Genomic DNA, 19,605 nt, shown 5'->3' with positions numbered 1-19,605 from the left:
CACCTTCCTCCAGAACGGAGCTCGTTGTGTGCCGCCGTCTCGCAGGCATTCTCCCATAGAAATGAATGGAAATTGCTGCCCTTGCACGATGCAACAGCGCCATTCTGTAGGGAACTGCTGGTGCCAGAGGTCTATCCTGCGTCTGTCAGACATTGGTAGATGGTCTGAGGAGGGAATACCCCTTTAATATGCCTGGAGTCCAGTCTGATACTTTGAACCTGCACTTGATAGAAGTGCTTCTCACAAAATTAGAATATAATCAAAAAGTCATTACAATCAGAGTGATGTATTTCCCATGTTTATTTCTGTTAATGTTGATGATTATGGCTTACAGCCAATGAAAACCCAAAAGTCATTATCTCAGTAAATTAGAATACTTTATAACACCAGCTTGAAAAATGATTTTAAAATCCGAAATGTTTGCCTACTGAAATGTATGTTCAGTAAATGCACTCAATACTTGGTCGGGGCTCCTTTTACATCAATTACTGCAGGTGTTATGGAAGCCCAGGTTGCTTTGATAGCAGCCTTCAGCTCGTCTGCATTGTTGGGTCTGGTGTCTCTCATCTTCCTCTTGACAATACTCCACAGATTCTCTATGGGTTAAGGTCAGGTGAGTTTGCTGCCAATCAAGCACAGTTATACTGTTGTTTGTAAACCAGGTATTGGTACTTTTGTCAGTGTGGACAGGTGCCAAGTCCTGCTGGTGAATGACATTTCCATCTCCAAAAATCTTGTCGGCAGAGGGAAGCATGAAGTGCTCCAAAATTTCCTGGTAGATGGCTGTGCTGACTTTGGTCTTGATAAAACACAGTGTACCTATACCAGCAGACGACATGGCTAAAACCATCACTGATTGTGGAAACTTCACACTAGACCTCCAGCAGCTTGGATTGTGGCCTCTCCACTCTTCCTCCAGACTCTGGGACCTTGATTTCCAAATGAAACGCAAAATTTACTTTTATCTGAAAACAATTTGGATCACTGAGCAACAGTCCAGTTCTTTTTCTCCTTGGCCCAGGTAAGACGCTTCTGGCGGTGTCTACTGGTCATGAGTGGCTTGACACAAGGAATGTGACACTTGTAGCCCATGTCCTGGATACGTCCGTGTGTGGTGGCTCTTGAAGCAATGACTCCAGCAGCAGTCCACTCCTTGTGAATTTCCCCCAAATTTGTGAATGGCCTTTTCTTAACAGTCAGTTCAAGGCTGCGGTTATCCCGGTTGCTTGTGCACCTTTTTCTACTACACTTTCCTTCCACTCAACTTTCTATTAATATGATTGGATACAGCACTGTGTGAACAGCCAGCCTCTTTAGCAATGACTTTTTGTGGCTTACCCCCCTTGTGAAGTGTGTCAAAGACTGACTTCTGGACATCTGTCAAGTCTTCCCCATGATTGTGGAGCCTACTGAAACAGACTAAGGGACCTTTTTATACACTTAGGACGCCTTTGCAGGTGTTTATTGTTATTCTAATTTACTGAGATAATGACTTTTGGGTTTTCATTGGCTGTAAGCCATAATCATCAACATTAACAGAAATAAACCCGTGAAATAAATCACTCTGTTTGTAATGACTCTATATAATGAGTTTCACTTTTTGTATTGAAGAACTGAAATAAATAAACTTTTTGATGATTTTCTAATTTAGTGAGAAGCACTTGTACATAGTAACAATGTATCAAGATGTGAGTGTATCTCATAGAGGATTGTCAGCAGCTATGTGATACGTGAGCTGGACGTCTACCTCCTGGGTGTAAATAGCAATCTTAGTCCATTCACTACCAGCAATCAGAGATTGTGAAAACTACGAGGCAGTGCATTGTAGCTCTGCAGCACTCTCCCCCTATGACAGCGAAGTTCATTGCTGTATCTGCCGCTCTCTTTATCGCCGTTCTGTTGTTTGTTTAAACCAATCCTAGAACGTGATCCCGGAATTCCATCTGGTCGCTATGGGCAACAGCGCTGCAAATGATACTCTGCTGCTGCTGAAAACGTCCCATTCATCAGTCGTCACTTGTTGCTAGGAAACCCGTATGTGGCACTCTCTCCTCGGACGGGGACGCTGGAGCCGGCGCAGGGGTCGCACGCCAGCTGTCATATGGCGGGAATTAATCACCACAAAGTGCTGTAAACTCTATTGATTTCCTCCCGGACTCCGGCAGCTGTCCGCGCAGGAAATGGCGCCTTACACATGTGCGGAGCGAAGACTGAGCCGGGGCACCCGAATAATCACCAGTGTGAGGGAAAGTGGGCGTCACGGCCGGTCTACAGCTTATAATAAGTTCTGGAGCGTTATAAAAGGCTGATAGCAGTCACATATGGTGTAATGTCTGTGGGTTATATCAGTACTGGAGCGTTATAAGAGGGGCTGATAGCAGCCACATATGGAGTAATGTCTAGAGGTTATATCAGTACTGGAGCGTTATAAGAGAGGCTGATAGCAGCCACATATGGTGTAATGTCTAGAGGTTATATCAGTACTGGAGCATTATAAGAGGGGCTGATAGCAGTCACATATGGTGTAATGTCTAGAGGTTATATCAGTACTGGAGCATTATAAGAGGAGCTGATAGCAGTCACATATGGTGTAATGTCTGTGGGTTATATCAGTACTGGAGCATTATAAGAGGGGCTGATAGCAGCCACATATGGAGTAATGTCTAGAGGTTATATCAGTACTGGAGCGTTATAAGAGAGGCTGATAGCAGCCACATATGGTGTAATGTCTAGAGGTTATATCAGTACTGGAGCATTATAAGAGGGGCTGATAGCAGTCACATATGGTGTAATGTCTAGAGGTTATATCAGTACTGGAGCATTATAAGAGGAGCTGATAGCAGTCACATATGGTGTAATGTCTGTGGGTTATATCAGTACTGGAGCGTTATAAGAGGGGCTGATAGCAGCCACATATGGAGTAATGTCTAGAGGTTATATCAGCACTGGAGCGTTATAAGAGGGGCTGATATCAGTCACATATGGTGTAATGTCTGGGGGTTATACCAGTGCTGGAGCGTTATAAGAGGGGCTGATATCAGTCACATATGGTGTAATGTCTGGGGGTTATATCAGTACTGGAGCGTTATAAGAGGGGCTGATATCAGTCACATATGGTGTAATGTCTGGGGGTTATATCAGTACTGGAGCGTTATAAGAGGGGCTGATATCAGTCACATATGGTGTAATGTCTGGGGGTTAGATCAGTACTGGAGCGTTATAAGAGGGGCTGATAGGAAGAATTATTGACCAATAATTTTGCTCATGCTGCACCTCCTGGTTCATGAATGAATAGAATGACTCTGGTACAGGCCGAGCCGTCTGCCATTCGGGGTGTGTGGGAAGCTGGGTACGACCTACATTTATTCCGCATGTTCCGGAGTTTTCCCATATTTGGGTCACTTTCTTTTGAAGTTTCACTTACATCAGCAAAACCAACGATCTGCAAATGAATTGTGCGGTGATGTGGCGCAGTCTGCAGGACGGAGCGAGGTAGGAGGTGCACGGTGCCTCACGCTCATGACTGGGGAGAACTCGGGGCTTTCTTCCTCCACACATGCATTGCAATGTTTGTCGGCGGCGACATCAGGGGTCAGGTCTGTGTTAGTCAATATTTGGTGGAACCTTTATCTGAAGGACTTGTGTCCCGGGGTCAGTGGGAGCGTGCGGCCTCACAGCAAACTATCAGTGGTGTGGTGATGGGAGCGTGGGCGATCATACGTGTCTGCCTGTGGGTGTCAGACTGTCCACGGGTGCAGCAGAGATGGAAGGTTAGATTTGTGGTGGAGGACACTAAGAAAGCAGCTTGACGCCTTGTGGGGAGCTGTAATACTGGCCTCATTAGTAGTCACCCAGCTTTCCCAGAAAAGGGGCATATGAGGGTTATGTCAGCCCAACAATCCGCCCCTGCTTGTGAGATGGATTTTTCTTTTTTGAGTGGGACTTCATGCAGTTCATCTGGATTCAGAGCTGAAAACTTCCTGCATTCCTTTCTTGTTCAGTATTTGGGAAGCTTTGGAGAATTGCTTTCTAGGACGTATATACGAAAAACTAGCTGCCCCCTGTATTATCACACTATCCATTAACAACTAGAAAAACAAGGAGTGCAGCTCTGTGGTATAATACAGGATATAACTCAGGATCAGTAAGTTAATGCATGTACACAGTGACTGCACCAGCAGAATAGTGAGTGCAGCTCTGGATTATAATACAAGATGTAACTCAGGATCAGTACAGGATCAGTAATGTAACGTATGTACACAGTGACTGCACCAGCAGAATAGTGAGTGCAGCTCTGGGGTATAATACAGGATGTAATTCAGGATCAGTAATGTAATGTATGTACACAGTGACTGCACCAGCAGAATAGTGAGTGCAGACCTGGAGTATAATACAGGATGTAACTCAGGATCAGTAATGTAAAGTCTGTACACAGTGACTGCACCAGCAGAATAGTGAGTGCAGCTCTGGAGTATAATACAGGATATAACTCAGGATCAGTAGTGTAATGTATGCACACAGTGACTGCACTAGCAAAATAGTGAGTGCAGCTCTGGGGTATAATACAGGATATAACTCAGGATCAGTAATGTAATGTATGCACACAGTGACTGCACCAGCAGAATAGTGAGTGCACACCTGGAGTATAATACAAGATGTAACTCAGGATCAGTAATGTATGTACACAGTGACTGCACCAGCAGAATAGTGAGTGCTGCTCTGGAGTATAATACAGGATGTAACTCAGGATCAGTAATGTAATGTATGTACACAGTGACTGCACCAGCAGAATAGTGAGTGCTGCTCTGGGGTATAATACAGGATGTAACTCAGGATCAGTAATGTAATGTATGTACACAGTGATTGCACCAGCAGAATAGTGAGTACAGCTCTGAATTATAATATGTATTGTTGATTGTTTTGTTTTTTTCTCTTGGTTGCAGAGTATCGGTAAAGGATCCTTGTGGTGTATAGACCCTGAGTACCGGCAGAATTTGATACAAGCCTTGAAAAAGACGCCCTACCACCCATACTCCCATGTATTCAGCACACCCCCCACCTCTCCTCAGTCCTATCAAAGGTAAGATGACCTCGGGGCAGTTGCTGCTTTTGTTAATCTTGTATGTGGCTTTATATTCGGGGTGTGAGATTCCTGCACAAAATCCGCTGCTGATCTAAAATCTCATAAGACTGAAGACTGTAACCGGTGGAGCCCCCTATCTTCACAAGGTGATAACAGCAGGTCTGTTTTAAAGGGCTGCTCCTCTTTCTATGAGATCCTTTTTGTGCGGAGGAAAGATTCCCCCTTTTTATTGTCACATTCAGTATCTGTGGTATATGCTTGTGTGAATTCTGTCCTAAGGAGCGTGTTCCCTGCACAGTTTCCGTGAATTTCACGATAATGGTGTAGTGTACATGGGCTGTCGATTTCCGTTGCTCGGCAGCACATCGTCCTGTGTAATGACAATGTGCTATTGAGTTATGGCGGTCTTTGTGCAGAGCGACCTATTGCTGGGGATCTGGAGCGCGGTCTGCAGTGTGTACAGACTATTGTACCACCTATTAAACATAATGTATTCCCTTTGACGCCACGCGTCGCTCTGTGTAATTCTGCCCTCGCCCTTGGATCGATGCTGTGGGAGCTTTATGTGAATAAGTCTCAATAAGTGAAAAGTTCTGCATCTTTCTCATAGACTCCAAACTACTAACCTGCCCTGATACATTGTAACAAACAGTGGTGAGCATTAAACACCGGCTGTGATCACACATTTAGTATTTGTGGCAGATTTCTGCCAACCAGAGTGTTGGCAAGAGAAACACTCGGTAAAATACCTTCATTTTTGTCACTTTTTTCTTTGCTTTACTTGTTTGTTTTTTCTCCTTTCAATTGAATAGAGGAAAAAAGCAGCAAAATATGCTGATAAAATGCACTGATGATTCAGATCTGCAAGGAGAAGGCAGAGAGCTGTTCACTTTCCTGGTACTGCAATACAGTCCCGTGTGAACAAGCCCGTCAGGTCTGCCAGAAAGTGGCTGAACGTTTGATTATTTTGTTGTTTTGGCCTTTCCTGGTTTTGTGCCCCCCGGGGTGTAACCTACCTGCGCCCCTCTGCTGTGATACCCCGCGCTGCTCCTTCCTCAGCTCCTGTCTGCAGTCTCCTCGGCTCCGCAGGTTTGTGTTCAGTCGTCTCCATGCGTTGCCGTGGTACAAGTAACGGGCGGCTCGTTATGGTTACACCGTGTTTGTTCATTCATTGAAACCACAACAGCGATGGCGGCACAGACTGCTCCTGCCCTGCGCTGTCACACTTCTCCCCTCCACATCAACCTCCCGTCTCCTCGCCTGCAGGTCCTCTTGTGACCTTTTGTTCGTTATTGTTTACTGTTATCAGCCAGTATTTAGGATGCAGAGTGTTGCCGTTTCTTTCTTTTGAGCTCCTCGGTATTCCTAATGTATATATTTAAAAAAAAAAAAATTTTTGCTTTGGGGAATGTTCACATGGTGCAATCCTGCTTCATTGTTTTTCTGTGGTTTCTCAAAATTGTATTAAAAATGGCGTGCATATTCAAGTGAGATCACAAACTTTTTCAAAAAGAACCTGATGTTTGCATCTTTTATTTATTTTAATTTACAGCAGGTAGTGGAGGCTAGAATCTGCTGTGAATGTTGCTTTAAAGGGATATTCTGGTCTTTAAAGGGGTTTTCAGGAAATCTTTTTGTGATTGCCTGAATAAGGGACTTATGTCCTGCAAGACCCCAGCCAGGAGGGAGCATGAGTGGCTTTAGGAGGCGCACCATGGTTCCATTTATTGATTTTTAAGGTCCAGCTCAGTATCTACTTTTAATAAGGGGGGCTATTATTAGGCCCCCAGCTGCCATGAGAACGCATCGGCATCCTGCATTGCTTAACCACTTAGATGCCAACGTCATTAAGGGATGCGTCATCTAACGGGCTTACGAGGTCAGAGTTGTCTCCGATCCCGGCTGTAGCAGATAGATGTCACCTGTATGACCCAGACTGCCTCGTATGGAGCCGGACCCGCTCCTTGCACCCCCCTCTCGACTCGTGACTTAGCATGAAGATCACATTGCGTGACAAGAAGGGGTTAAAAGAGAAGCTAGATTTTTCTATTGATTTCTCCACTGACACAGCTGAGGGTTTGTTACAGTAGTCTCCAGTCCTGACACTACTATGAGCTGCACAGAGGACTGCAGACCGATACATTGTAACAAACGATCTGGACAAGAGAGAGATTTGTGCTGCGGAGAGTCTGGATACAATTGTAACAAACGGCTGCTGCGAGGAGCGATCGTACGGGGCGTTATTGATCCGATCTGGATACGATTGTGTCTGGTGACTGCAAGCAGAGGAACTGAGAAATTGGGGATGACTTGGTCCATAAGATGTGATTTTCTCTAGTACGTGACATTCCGCGCTGCGGATACAATGAGCCGGCGTTGCACAACTAATGTTCGCTGCGTGCCGTTTGTACGTCGGCACCTTTTTTCTTTTTCTTTTTTTTTTTCCCTTCCAAGAAGCTCTAATGGAAGTTTTCTGGTGTCTGGTCCGCTGAGGAGCGTTCCATCACATGCTCAGACAATCCATCCTCACCGAGAGACGCTCCGAACAGCTGGGCTGCAGGGAAAGACTGCCGAAAGTCTGCCCTCGCAAGGCGATTAGCGTGATGGTAGCCATAGCAACTGGAGCGTCGCTATAGCAACACATAGCGGAGACAGGTGCAAGTTGCATCACGAGACTGTTGCCTGGCAAAAGAACATACCATTAGCACGTATAACTACATGGTTACCATGGCAACCGCGAACCCCACGCAGCGGCTACAGTTCGCGCTACGTCCTCGCTACCTGGTTTTGTCGTTTTTTTGTGTGAAAGTCATCGACTGCATGAAATATCCAAAATGACAACTTGAGGTCAGATAGCTTCAGGAGGAAACGTCAGAGCGAGGATTAGCACAAAGCCCGGGACAAAGTGCTCGGGAAGCAGAAATATAGGAAAGTCCCCTCCCCCCACCACCGGCAAGACGAGCGCCACCGCACACGTTCCAGTACTTCTATTATTCTCTGCCGCGCAATTTATTATTCCACCTCTAGGAGGCGGCAAACAAAACTGTACAGGGCTCCGCTCTTCAGGGGGTCATGGTACTTGTAGTCCGCTGGTGTTCTGTGAATAGGTCACGGAGTCCGGCCCCCATGTTATTCTGAGGCAAATACGCAGCTTAAAGGGGTTTATGGGATTTTAAATATTTAGTACGCCAGGAAAAGTGCTAAAATAAAAATACTCAGGACTCGCCTGTGTCTCCATTGCTGCCACTTCCACGTTCCCCACTGATCTTTGGTTACTGCAGTCATGATGTCATGTTCATCCAATGGACCGCTGCAGACAAACACTGTGGTCATCAGGCCCTTAACATAGATGCGAAAGCTTCACAGCTGAGACCAGTGATTGGCTGCAGGAAGCACTTGTGCATGATCTGCCCCTTCTTTAGTGTCCACAATACTCCCCTTGACGAGGATCTTTGGGGCCTCGCTACTCGACACCCTTGTTGAGGGTCTTCGGTGCCTCGCTACCTGACCCCCTTCCCCGGTGGAGGATCTTTGGAGTTTCGCTACCTGACCTCACAGCTGAGGGTCTTTGGGCTCTCGCTGCCCCACCCCCTTGCCAATTGTTTTTTGTGGACCTGTTTTTGGGGCTCCTAGGGTCATAGGGGTGAGGCAAGACAGTATAACAATCCTCTGTAAAGATAGAACATTTCATATGGCTTCAGACTCCAATGTATGATGCCGCTGAGCTGAAGCCACTGATCATAACCTTGTCCTGAATGAATCTACCTGCAGTGTAAAGTATAGAGAATAGAAGAACAAAACATTGTCAGACTACCATAAACTCCAATGTACAGTGCCTCTGAGCTGGAGCCACTGGTCATTGGTGTGTCCTAATAGAAAAGACCTGCAGTATAAAGTATGGCGAAGGGAAAGCCTCTCTGGCCAGTCCAGGTCTTTGTGACAGTAAGCCGGTAATACTCGCTCGCAGCTGCAGTATATGCGCACTTTTTCCGCCTGTCTGTTTTCCGTCTCCGGCTGTAATTAAATGGCCGCAGGTTCTCTGACCGATGACCACCTTATGGAATAGCTAGATAAGCCATTCTCTCTGATGCCGACATTGTAATGTTCTGGCTTAATTCAGCGATATCTGCTGGATTGAACACATCGATCTCCGTCCTCGCACAGCGGAAATCTGTTGCCATGCGCTCACAAACGCCACTTTGCCGGCACCAATTAGCGCTGTGATTACTGAAAGAGGATTGCAATTTCAGGGCTAAAAGGACGGCACCGGGCGAAAGGATTTGCAATGAGATTACGGCATTAGGCGACTCCTCGCTTTTGTTCCGCTCATAATGCAACGATTTCGCTCCAGTAAGTGAAACAATCCAGTTTGGAGATTGAAGTGGCAGATCAATGTCCTGCGGATTTCTCCCAGCGGCTGCAGGAGAACTGACCTCTGCCTGGGGATGGCGGGGGTCGAGGAATTAGGCGACTGGTGCTGAAGACACGGGCGACGTGTGGAAATCTTATTACACGGAGAAATGAGAGATTTTTTTTTTTTTATACCGATCGCCCCCCTCCGAAAAACATGCACCACCGGACACAGTGGAGGGCAGAAATCCCCCAGGATTCCCTGCTTGTTGAGTGTCTGGTGACTTCACCAACTTACGGAGTGCAGCTCTGGAGTATAATACAGGGTGTAACTGAGGATCAGTAATGTAATGTATGTACATAGTGACTACACCAGCAGAATAGTGAGTGCAGCTCTGGGGTATAATACAGGGTGTAACTCAGGATCAGTACAGGATCAGTAATGTAATGTATGTACACAGTGACTGCACCAGCAGAATAGTGAGTGCAGCTCTGGAGTATAATACAGGATATAACTCAGGATCAGTAATGTATGTACACAGTGACAGCACCAGCAGAATAATGAGTGCAGCTCTGGAGTATAATACAGGATATAACTCAGGATCAGTAATGTAATGTATGTACACAGTGACTGCACCAGCAGGATAGTGAGTGCAGCTCTGGAGTATAATACAGGATGGAACTCCGGATCGGTGATGGAATGAGTATAATGGAGCTTTACATACTTTCTTACACAGGGTCAAACACTCCTAATACAGATATGTATGGACACTCTTCATGTTCTGATGGAGTACAGGGAAATCCTGTGTTTTTTTGCTTCTTTCCAATTCCACATTAGACGGGTTTTGTGAATTAAATCTCTTGTGTAGTTTTCTCAGTATTCAGTGAGAAATTTCCATTTGGTGGATGAGAAGCTGATCCCATTATTCACCTTGATTATTACTAGTGTCATCCACATCGTTCTCTGCAGTTGCCGGGTTTGAGGCCACGGTTTTCGGTGTATTTGCAGGGACAGTAAACATTCAGTCTCTCACTGTTCGCTGTGGAGGTGACACACTTTGCTTGCTGCTGACTTGCAGGAATCAGGAGTCCCTGGATGAGCAGTGATGCAGCCCCTAGTGCTTGGATGAGTCGGGGTAAACACAAAGTGGACAGAAGTGACAGGAATGAGGGTTGATTAGTCCTGGGCCTTGATTATATCTTATTCTGGGATTTGTGGTTCCTGGGCAGTGAGGCTGGTAATCGTAGACCAGGCACTGAAGGCCATAAAGCTTCCTGCCTGGCACTGAAGAGGTTAATGAGGAAGGGGAACAAGATCCTGTTTGCTGTGCTCATAAATGGCTCCTTAGACTCCAGGCTGAGGGGGAAGGAGTGAATATCTGCACCCCCCCATATTTCAGAGTCATCTGTCTCCATAGAGACGCATACCAGCATTGTAAGATAATCCGAACCATGTGTGTGACAGAGGCGCCTGCAGCAGTGGAGCACGTCAGCAAGTAGGAGCTGGGCCTGCACCCCACACAACCTGGAGCACACAGGGTTAATCTGTACTGAGAACTGCTGAGCTGTGTATCTAATCCTATCATGTGTGATACTGTCTGCTGAGCTGTGTATCTAACCCTATCCTGTGTGATAATGTCTGCTGAGCGTGTATCTAATCCTCTCCTGTGTGATACTGTCTGCTGAGCCATGTATCTAATCCTATCCTGTGTGATACTGTCTGCTGAGCCGTGTATCTAATCCTATCCTGTGTGATACTGTCTGCTGAGCCGTGTATCTAATCCTATCCTGTGTGATACTGTCTGCTGAGCCATGTATCTAATCCTATCATGTGTGATACTGTGCTGAGCCGTGTATCTAATCCTATCCTGTGTGATACTGTCTGCTGAGCTGTGTATCTAATCCTAACCTGTGTGATACTGTCTGCTGAGCTGTGTATCTAATCCTATCCTGTGTGATACTGTCTGCTGAGCGGTGTATCTAATCCTATCCTGTGTGATACTGTGCTGAGCTGTGCATCTAACCCCATCTTGTATGATATTGTGATGTGCACTGTATCTAAGCCGCTTATGTGTGATACCATCTGAGGACATGCCGTGGTTGCTGGTGGCGGCCATATTTCCGGACCCCTGCCTGTGTATAGTGGTGTGAGCTCCTCTCTGGTTCTGGCGTGTAAGATGGCGTTACTGTTGGTGCTGTGGTTACATTTTCTGCTTGTGATGGCGATACTACTGGTGCAGTGGTTACGTTATCTGCATATGATGACGATACTATTGGTGCGCTGGTTACATTCTTTGCGTATGATGGTGGTACTGTTGGCACAGTGGTTGCGATCTCTGCATATGATTACGATACTGGTGCAGTGGTTACTTTCTCTGCATATGATGGTGATACTATTGGCACAGTGGCTACATTCTTTGTATGATGGCAGTACTATTGGCACAGTGGCTACATTCTTTGTATGATGGCAGTACTATTGGCGCAGTGGCTACATTCTTTGTATGATGGCGGTACTATTGGCGCAGTGTCTACATTCTTTGTATGATGGCTGTACTATTGGCGCAGTGGTTACATTCTGTTTGTATGATGGCGGTACTATTGGCGCAGTGGCTACATTCTCTTTGTATGATGGCTGTACTATTGGCGCAGTGGTTACATTCTCTTTGTATGATGGCAGTACTATTGGCGCAGTGGCTACATTCTTTGTATGATGGCAGTACTATTGGCGCAGTGGCTACATTCTTTGTATGATGGCGGTACTATTGGCGCAGTGGCTACATTCTTTGTATGATGGCAGTACTATTGGCGCAGTGGCTCCATTCTCTTTGTGTGATGGCTGTACTATTGGCGCAGTGGCTACATTATAATAATAATAATAATAATAATAATAATAATTTTATTTATATAGCGCCAACATATTCCGCAGCGCTTTACAACTTATAGAGGGGACTTATACAGACAACAGACATTACAGCATAACAGAAATCACAGTTCAAAACAGATACCAGGAGGAATGAGGGCCCTGCTGCTCGCAAGCTTACAATCTATGAGGAAAAGGGGAGACACAAGAGGTGGATGGTAACAATTGCTTTAGTTATTTGGACCAGCCATAGTGTAAGGCTCGGGTGTTCATGTAAAGCTGCATGAACCAGTTAACTGCCTAAGCATGTAACAGTACAGACACAGAGGCTATTAACTGCATAAAGTGTATGAGAACATTCTTTGTATGATGGCGGTACTACGGGCGCAGTGGCTACATTCTCTTTGTATGATGGCTGTACTATTGGCACAGTGGCTACATTCTTCGTATGATGGCAGTACTATTGGCGCAGTGGCTACATTCTTTGTATGATGGCGGTACTACGGGCGCAGTGGCTACATTCTTCGTATGATGGCAGTACTATTGGCGCAGTGGCTACATTCTTTGTATGATGGCAGTACTATTGGCGCAGTGGCTACATTCTTTGTATGATGGCAGTACTATAGGCGCAGTGGCTACATTCTTTGTATGATGGCTGTACTATTGGCGCAGTGGCTACATTCTCTTTGTGTGATGGCGGTTCTATTGGTGCAGTGGCTACATTCTTTGTATGATGGCGGTACTATTGGCGTTCTTTTCCCCTGCAGCCAGTGGTGACAGAGTGGCTATTGTCCGCTGCATGTGGGGGTGCCCTGGGTCCCTGGGCAGCGGCTCTCCCAGCCTCCTGAATTCCTCCTGCCCCAGATGTGGTCCATCCTGCCCGTACACCAGTCATCGGACGCTGTATGCTCCCTTCTATATACCATGACGTTTTGTGCATGTTCACACTGTAACCGTGTGTCTGCGTTATCGGAGCCGTTCCGGACTTCCCTCCAACCTTCTGTTTCGCCGCTCTCGGGGTCCAGTCGTCCTCTTATCTTGTGACGCTTTGCAGAGTTTCACCTTGAAGCGAGCGTCTTTCCAGGACGTGGATGGCCCGTGGCGATCCAGACGCCTGCACTCAGCAATGTTGACTGTCGCTAAGCAACAAGCTAATTTCTCCATTCGCCACCGCAGACGCCGCTCCTCTTGTTTTGACAGTCGCTGTGAATGTAACATAGAAAGCTCCTCGGTCCGACCGGAGTCTGGCAGCTGCGGCACAAACACGGCTCCTGGTTACTGGCAGCAGACGGGCTGATACGCGGCACCGCCGAGCTCCGCGTTACGTCCTGTGGAAACGTACCGCTCATTAATTCCACAGGTAGACAGCAGCATTGCCTCGTTACATTGCTCAGAAGCCGACTTCACGTGTAAAGAATTCATGATCCCGGCTTCACGGTAGTCGGTACAGACATGGCAGTTTGCCGTTCGCCGCTTCCTTCTTGTTTACTGCATTAAAATGTAATCGTTCTCACAGACATCACTGTATCTGCAGGTGATACTTTATTTAAAGGGCCAGTGACCTTAATATAATCCGTATCAAAGGGACCCGAAGTGCTGGATCATCAGGTGCTCGGCACACAGATGTTTTTCCATAGCTCCACTGTCGCCCCATCCCTCTGAGGTCTTCCATAAATCCCAGCTAATAAGCAGCCCTCACGCCAGCTCGCCCTCCTGACAATACGACCCCTTTTTATAGGTCTAGTGCCGACCACAGAGACAGAAGTTTCCAGACTTCCATTTGTCTCTGGTAACGAGGCGGCCTCTTTAATCACGTCGTTTAGTTAAATGGCCTCATTAGGGGAGAGCTGTGGAAACCACATTGAGAGGCGAGACCTCTATAAACATAAACCGAGTCGGGAGAAGATGGAGATGTCGTGTCGCGCTGGGAAGAGTCCGGGTTTTTTTGTGTGTAGCATCCGACCTGTGTGCAAGTTCACATGATAATACACCACAAAATCAACACTTAAGGGTATGTGCACATGTTGCAGATTTCCTGCAGATCTGCAGCTTTTTTTTTCAGCGCAGAAACGCTGCTGATCTGCAAGTGATTTACAGTACAATGTAAATCAATGGCAAAAAAAAAAATGCTGTGCTAATGGTGCAGAAAAATCTGCACGGAAAACACAGATTCAAAAAATGATCATGTCACTTCTTTTTGTAGATCTGCTGCGTTTCTGCACCCATTCCATAATAGAAATCTGCAGGGGTAAAAAAAGGAATAAGGCGCAGATTCTGACCTGCGTTTTCTGCCAAGAAATTCAGAATCTGCACAGAAAATTCCACAGTCAAATCTGCAACGTGTGCACATAGCCTTATAGGGATCATCCACTTCCTGGACATTCCCTTTTTTTTATATTAAGTTAAAAAAGTAAGTAAATACTCCCCTCCTTCAGCAGCGCTGTTCCATGCTCATCATTGCCAGGTTTGCCAATCAATGGCCACTTTAGGGTGCTGCGCTTTCAATTTTTCTGCTTCCCCAACATTCATCCAAGAGAAGTGAGCGCTCAGCAGCCCAAAAGAGACCGCTGATCGTCTGCAGGGCCCACGTGGCATAACAATGGCGTGCACCACGAAGACTATGGAAGCGAACTGTGTAAAATTCTCAAGGAAACTAAATTAGAAAAACGACTTTTATCCCCAATTGTGTATATTTAAGTGAAAAAATAAATTGTACCAGGGTGGAGAACCCCTTAAAGAACAGAACTGTGGTTGGAATACAGGGTGTCAGTTTACATAACGTAATCCGGGCCGAATATTTAAAGGAACCCTCCCGTCATGAGATATTGTGACAATTACCCCCCCATAGGAGGCCAGTGATTATCCGGCTTAGAAATCTCAGAACTGTGAACCTCATGATTGACTCGATCTCCCAAAGAGGTGGAGTCTGACACCCTTTTACTATCGCAGGGAAAAGTTACCACTGAGCCACAGCCTGCTACAATGTAACAAGTAGTTGACTAGACCTGCTGAATTGGTGAGTAGCGGAGCCATTTGTTCTCCTGGTGATGCGGACCTCGCATTAGACGCCTTTGTGTGGGTCCGGATTCCCTTTGTTGGCTGATGTCTTGATGTGAATGGACTCTTGAGTCTCTCATCACTTCTCCATTCTCCTGAAGTGTGCTGGGGAGGGACTGCGGCTGGGAACCATTGTGACTCCTGATAGTCCCCACTTCTGGGGTCGTAACACACACAAAGAGCAATGACAATGTCCGAAAGTAGTCAGCGCCCAGACACGTGTGTAAATCGCCGCCCCCACGAGGAGACGAGCGCCGAGCTCTGCCCATCATGAGACTGATCGCTTCTAACCCAGCTGCAGAACTTTTTGCAAAGAAAAACGTCATTGTATGAACACGGCCTTAGATTGTCCGTTGCCTTTGATTACTGCACAATGAGCTTTCCTGATACAATGTATCCACTACAGGCAGCGCTCTGTGCCATATTCAAGGGCAACCAAAAGTGGTCTCCATCCAAGAGCAGGAGCCCCGGTCATTAGAAACGTTGGCGAGAGTCTGCCGGGTACTGACACCTTGTTTCTCCTCTCTCCGCAGCACATCGGTCCCTCCTCTGTGGCCTGGAAGCAGCTTCTTCAAGAAAAACGGAGCATTGCTTCAAGGTAAGAGAAGTGCCCTCCGCTCCGGGGATGGAGCCTGCTGCTGCTGTCATGGCGGATCTCCTCCTTCTATCTTCTCCAACTATCTCGTAGACTTTGTATCACGCTTGATATATGTGAGCAGGTAGAATAAATGTGGAGTGAAAGGGGGAAAGAACAAGTGAAATCCCCTCTCTTCCATGTATGTAGGACCCCTCATCTCTGAGCCGCCTCCACGTCACCGGCGCTGAGGAGCTGCAGCTTCATAGTGCACATAAATACTGAGGCTGCAGATGTTTATAGGGACTGTAAAACGACTGTGGTGTCGCTCCTCGCATTCACGTGTAGTTAACGGGCAGAGTGGGGGATATTAGATGTCGGGGTACACTGTTCACTTTACACTGCCCACTTTTTTGGGGTTGTCCATGCAGCTGGAGTTGTCAGATTACAACAAAGAAGTAGGGGGCCATCCGGTCCTGCCGGCCCATTGTGCTGGGTCCTGGTAACAGTCAGGAGCATGAAGCGTCCGCCCCCACCTCCTAACCAAACAGGATAAAGTTTAGTGGCGCAGTTTGGTCGCCATAGCAATTGTGAGGTGTGGCCGCAAATTACAGGGTGAAAGCACGCCGCTGTGTAAATGCTAGGTGTGTAGCCAGCGATTACCTGCAATCTGATGCCCTCGTCCCGCGTGTCGGACCCTTAACCCTTACCAGCCGGGCTGACAGATTAGGCTTATTTCTTTTTTTTTTTTTTTTTTCTGAAGGCGATCTAACATTACATGGCTTTTCCTACAGACTCCTTCGTATGCAAGCAGATAGGACCCTTTTGTCCTCACCTCCAGACCCTTCTGTCCCCACCTCCAGACCCTTCTGCCCGATTCATAGATTTTACTCTTCTCCCTTACAGATAATTACTTTGTCTCTACACCCTCCTCTGTCCCACCCTATAGACCAGTCTGACCCATTCTGACCACCCACCAGACCCCACTGTCCCACCCATGGATTATGTTCTCTCCTTAAGCTTCTGGCTTTCTCATTTCCAGGCCCCTCTGTCCTAACCCGCAGTCTAGACTCCAGACCCCTTTGTCCTCTTGTACGGACCCTTCTTTCCTCTTCTAGTGGCAGATTATCCCCCTCGAAACAAAGGATTGGGGATCAGACCTACTAGCTTATAACATGTCTGATCCTTCTTTCTGTCCTTTACCTTCAGAAAATATTTGGGACCCCCCATGCCCTTGAGATGGTCAGGCTCCTCCGGATTATTATTATTCATTATTGATAATAAGTGATAATACACTGGGTGTCCATTCTCCTCTCGCCTTGTGGTGTTCGACAGCAGATCGGGGTCTCTTGGCCGTAGTATCAGGACTTCAGCAGCTATAAGTGACACACGGACAGTTCTGTGCTCGGGAAATGCTAAATGAAGAAACTTTGTAAATGGTCTTGGTTATAACTTTCTTGTTTTGTGTACACAGCTCCTATGAAGCATTGTGTCTCCGTGGTTACAGACTACGCAATCCCTGTGTAGTCTGGTTGTGCTCATACACCAGTGTAATCATTGGGGGGCCGCCTCCTCAGGATCGTGTGAGTCTTGATCTTCGGCTGTTGGGACGTTGGTTTAACCCCTCTGTGACCTTAGACGTACTATCCCGTCGAGGTGACCTGGGCCTATCTGACCCTCGACGCGATAGTACGTCATAGCCGATCGGCCGCGCTCACGGGGGGAGCGCGGCCGATCGCGGCCGGGTGTCGGCTGCATATCGCAGCTGACATCCGGCACTATGTGCCAGGAGCGGTCACGGACCGCCCCCGGCACATTAACCCCCGGCACACCCCCGGCGGTACAGGGAAGCATCGCGCAGGGAGTGGGCTCCCTGCGGGCTTCCCTGAGACCCCCGGAGCAACGCGATGTGATCGCGTTGCTCCGAGGGTCTCCTACCTCCCTCCTCGCCGCAGGTCCCGGATCCAAGATGGCCACGGCATCGGGGTCCTGCAGGGAGGGAGGTGGCTTACCGAGTGTCTGCTCAGAGCAGACACTTGGTAAGCCTGCAGCCCTGCACAGCAGATCGCAGATCTGGCAGAGTGCTGTGCACACTGCCAGATCAATGATCTGTGATGTCCCCCCCTGGGACAAAGTAAAAAAGTAAAAAAAAAATTCCCCACGTGTAAAAAAATAAATTAAAAAAATATCCTAAATAAAGAAAAAAAATATATATATTATTCCCATAAATACATTTCTTTAGCTAAATAAAATAAAAAAATAAATAAAAGTACACATTTAGTATCGCCGCGTCCGTAACAACCCAACCTATAAAACTGCCCCACTAGTTAACCCCTTCAGTAAACACCGTAAGAAAAAAAAAAAAAAAAACGAGGCAAAAAACAACGCTTTATTATCATACCGCCGAACAAAAAGTGGAATAACACGCGATCAAAAAGACTGATATAAATAACCATGGTACCGCTGAAAACGTCATCTTGTCCCGCAAAAAACGAGCCGCCACACAGCATCATCAGCAAAAAAATAAAAAAGTTATAGTCCTGAGAATAAAGCGATACCAAAATAATTATTTTTTCTATAAAATAGTTTTTATCGTATAAAAGCACCAAAACATAAAAAAAATGATATAATTGAGGTATCGCTGTAATCGTACTGACCCGAAGAATAAAACTGCTTTATCAATTTTACCAAACGCGGAACGGTATAAACGCCTCCCCCAAAAGAAATTCATGAATAGCTGGTTTTTGATCACTCTGCCTCACAAAAATCGGAATAAAAAGCGATCAAAAAATGTCACGTGCCCGAAAATGTTACCAATAAAAACGTCAACTCGTCCTGCAAAAAACAAGACCTCACATGACTCTGTGGACTCAAAAATGGAAAAATTACAGCTCTCAAAATGTGGTAACGCAAAAAATATTTTTTGCAATGAAAAGCGTCTTTCAGTGTGTGACGGCTGCCAATCATAAAAACCCGCTAAAAAACCCGCTATAAAAGTAAATCAAACCCCCCTTCATCACCCCCTTAGTTAGGGAAAAATAAAAAAATTAAAAAATGTATTTATTTCCATTTTCCCATTAGGGTTAGGGTTAGGGCTAGAGTTAGGATTAGGGTTAGGGCAAGGGCTAGGGTTAGGGCTAGGGTTGGGGCTAGGGTTGGGGCTAGGGTTAGGGCTAGGGTTGGGGCTAGGGCTAGGGTTAGGGCTAGTGTTACGGCTAGTGTTAGGGCTAGTGATAGGGCTAGGGTTATTGCTAGGGTTAGGGCTAGGGTTGGGGCTAGGGTTAGGGCTAGGGTTAGGGCTAGGGTTAGGGCTAGTGTTTACGGCTAGTGTTAGGGCTAGGGTTATTGCTAGGGTTAGGGCTAGGGTTAGGGCTAGGGTTGGGGCTAGGGTTGGGGCTACAGTTAGGGTTGGGGCTAAAGATAGGGTTAGGGTTTGGATTACATTTACGGTTGGGAATAGGGTTGGGTGTGTCTGGGTTAGAGGAGTGGTTAGGGTTACTGTTGGGATTAGGGTAAGGGGTGTGTTTGGATTAGGGTTTCAGTTATAATTGGGGGGTTTCCACTGTTTAGGCACATCAGGGGCTCTCCAAACGGGACATGGCATCCGATCTGAATTCCAGCCAATTCTGCGTTGAAAAAGGAAAACAGTGCTCCTTCCCTTCAGAGCTCTCCCGTGTGCCC

At 46.7% G+C, this 19,605-nt stretch overlaps 1 protein-coding gene and 1 long non-coding RNA gene across 14 annotated transcripts in view; one reads left to right on the top strand and one right to left on the bottom strand.

Moving 5' to 3' along the window:
- Nucleotides 1-6,731, bottom strand: part of LOC143781079 (uncharacterized) — a 29,306-nt gene extending 22,575 nt beyond the window's left edge. Inside the window, exon 1 of the long non-coding RNA XR_013216539.1 lies at nucleotides 6,100-6,731. This is a non-coding gene — a long non-coding RNA (uncharacterized LOC143781079). The remainder of the gene's footprint in view (nucleotides 1-6,099) is intronic.
- Nucleotides 1-19,605, top strand: part of FOXN3 (forkhead box N3) — a 149,875-nt gene that overhangs the window by 89,524 nt on the left and 40,746 nt on the right. For all 13 annotated transcript variants that reach the window (XM_077267610.1, XM_077267590.1, XM_077267608.1 and 10 more), the window contains 2 exons: nucleotides 4,944-5,080; nucleotides 15,884-15,948. In XM_077267610.1, the coding sequence (XP_077123725.1) occupies nucleotides 4,944-5,080; nucleotides 15,884-15,948 (202 nt within the window). The remainder of the gene's footprint in view (nucleotides 1-4,943; nucleotides 5,081-15,883; nucleotides 15,949-19,605) is intronic.

Source organism: Ranitomeya variabilis, chromosome 1 (assembly GCF_051348905.1).
Source record: "Ranitomeya variabilis isolate aRanVar5 chromosome 1, aRanVar5.hap1, whole genome shotgun sequence".
In the NCBI taxonomy this organism is placed as follows: Eukaryota; Metazoa; Chordata; class Amphibia; order Anura; family Dendrobatidae; genus Ranitomeya; species Ranitomeya variabilis.
This window is presented reverse-complemented; position numbering and strand designations above follow the sequence as displayed.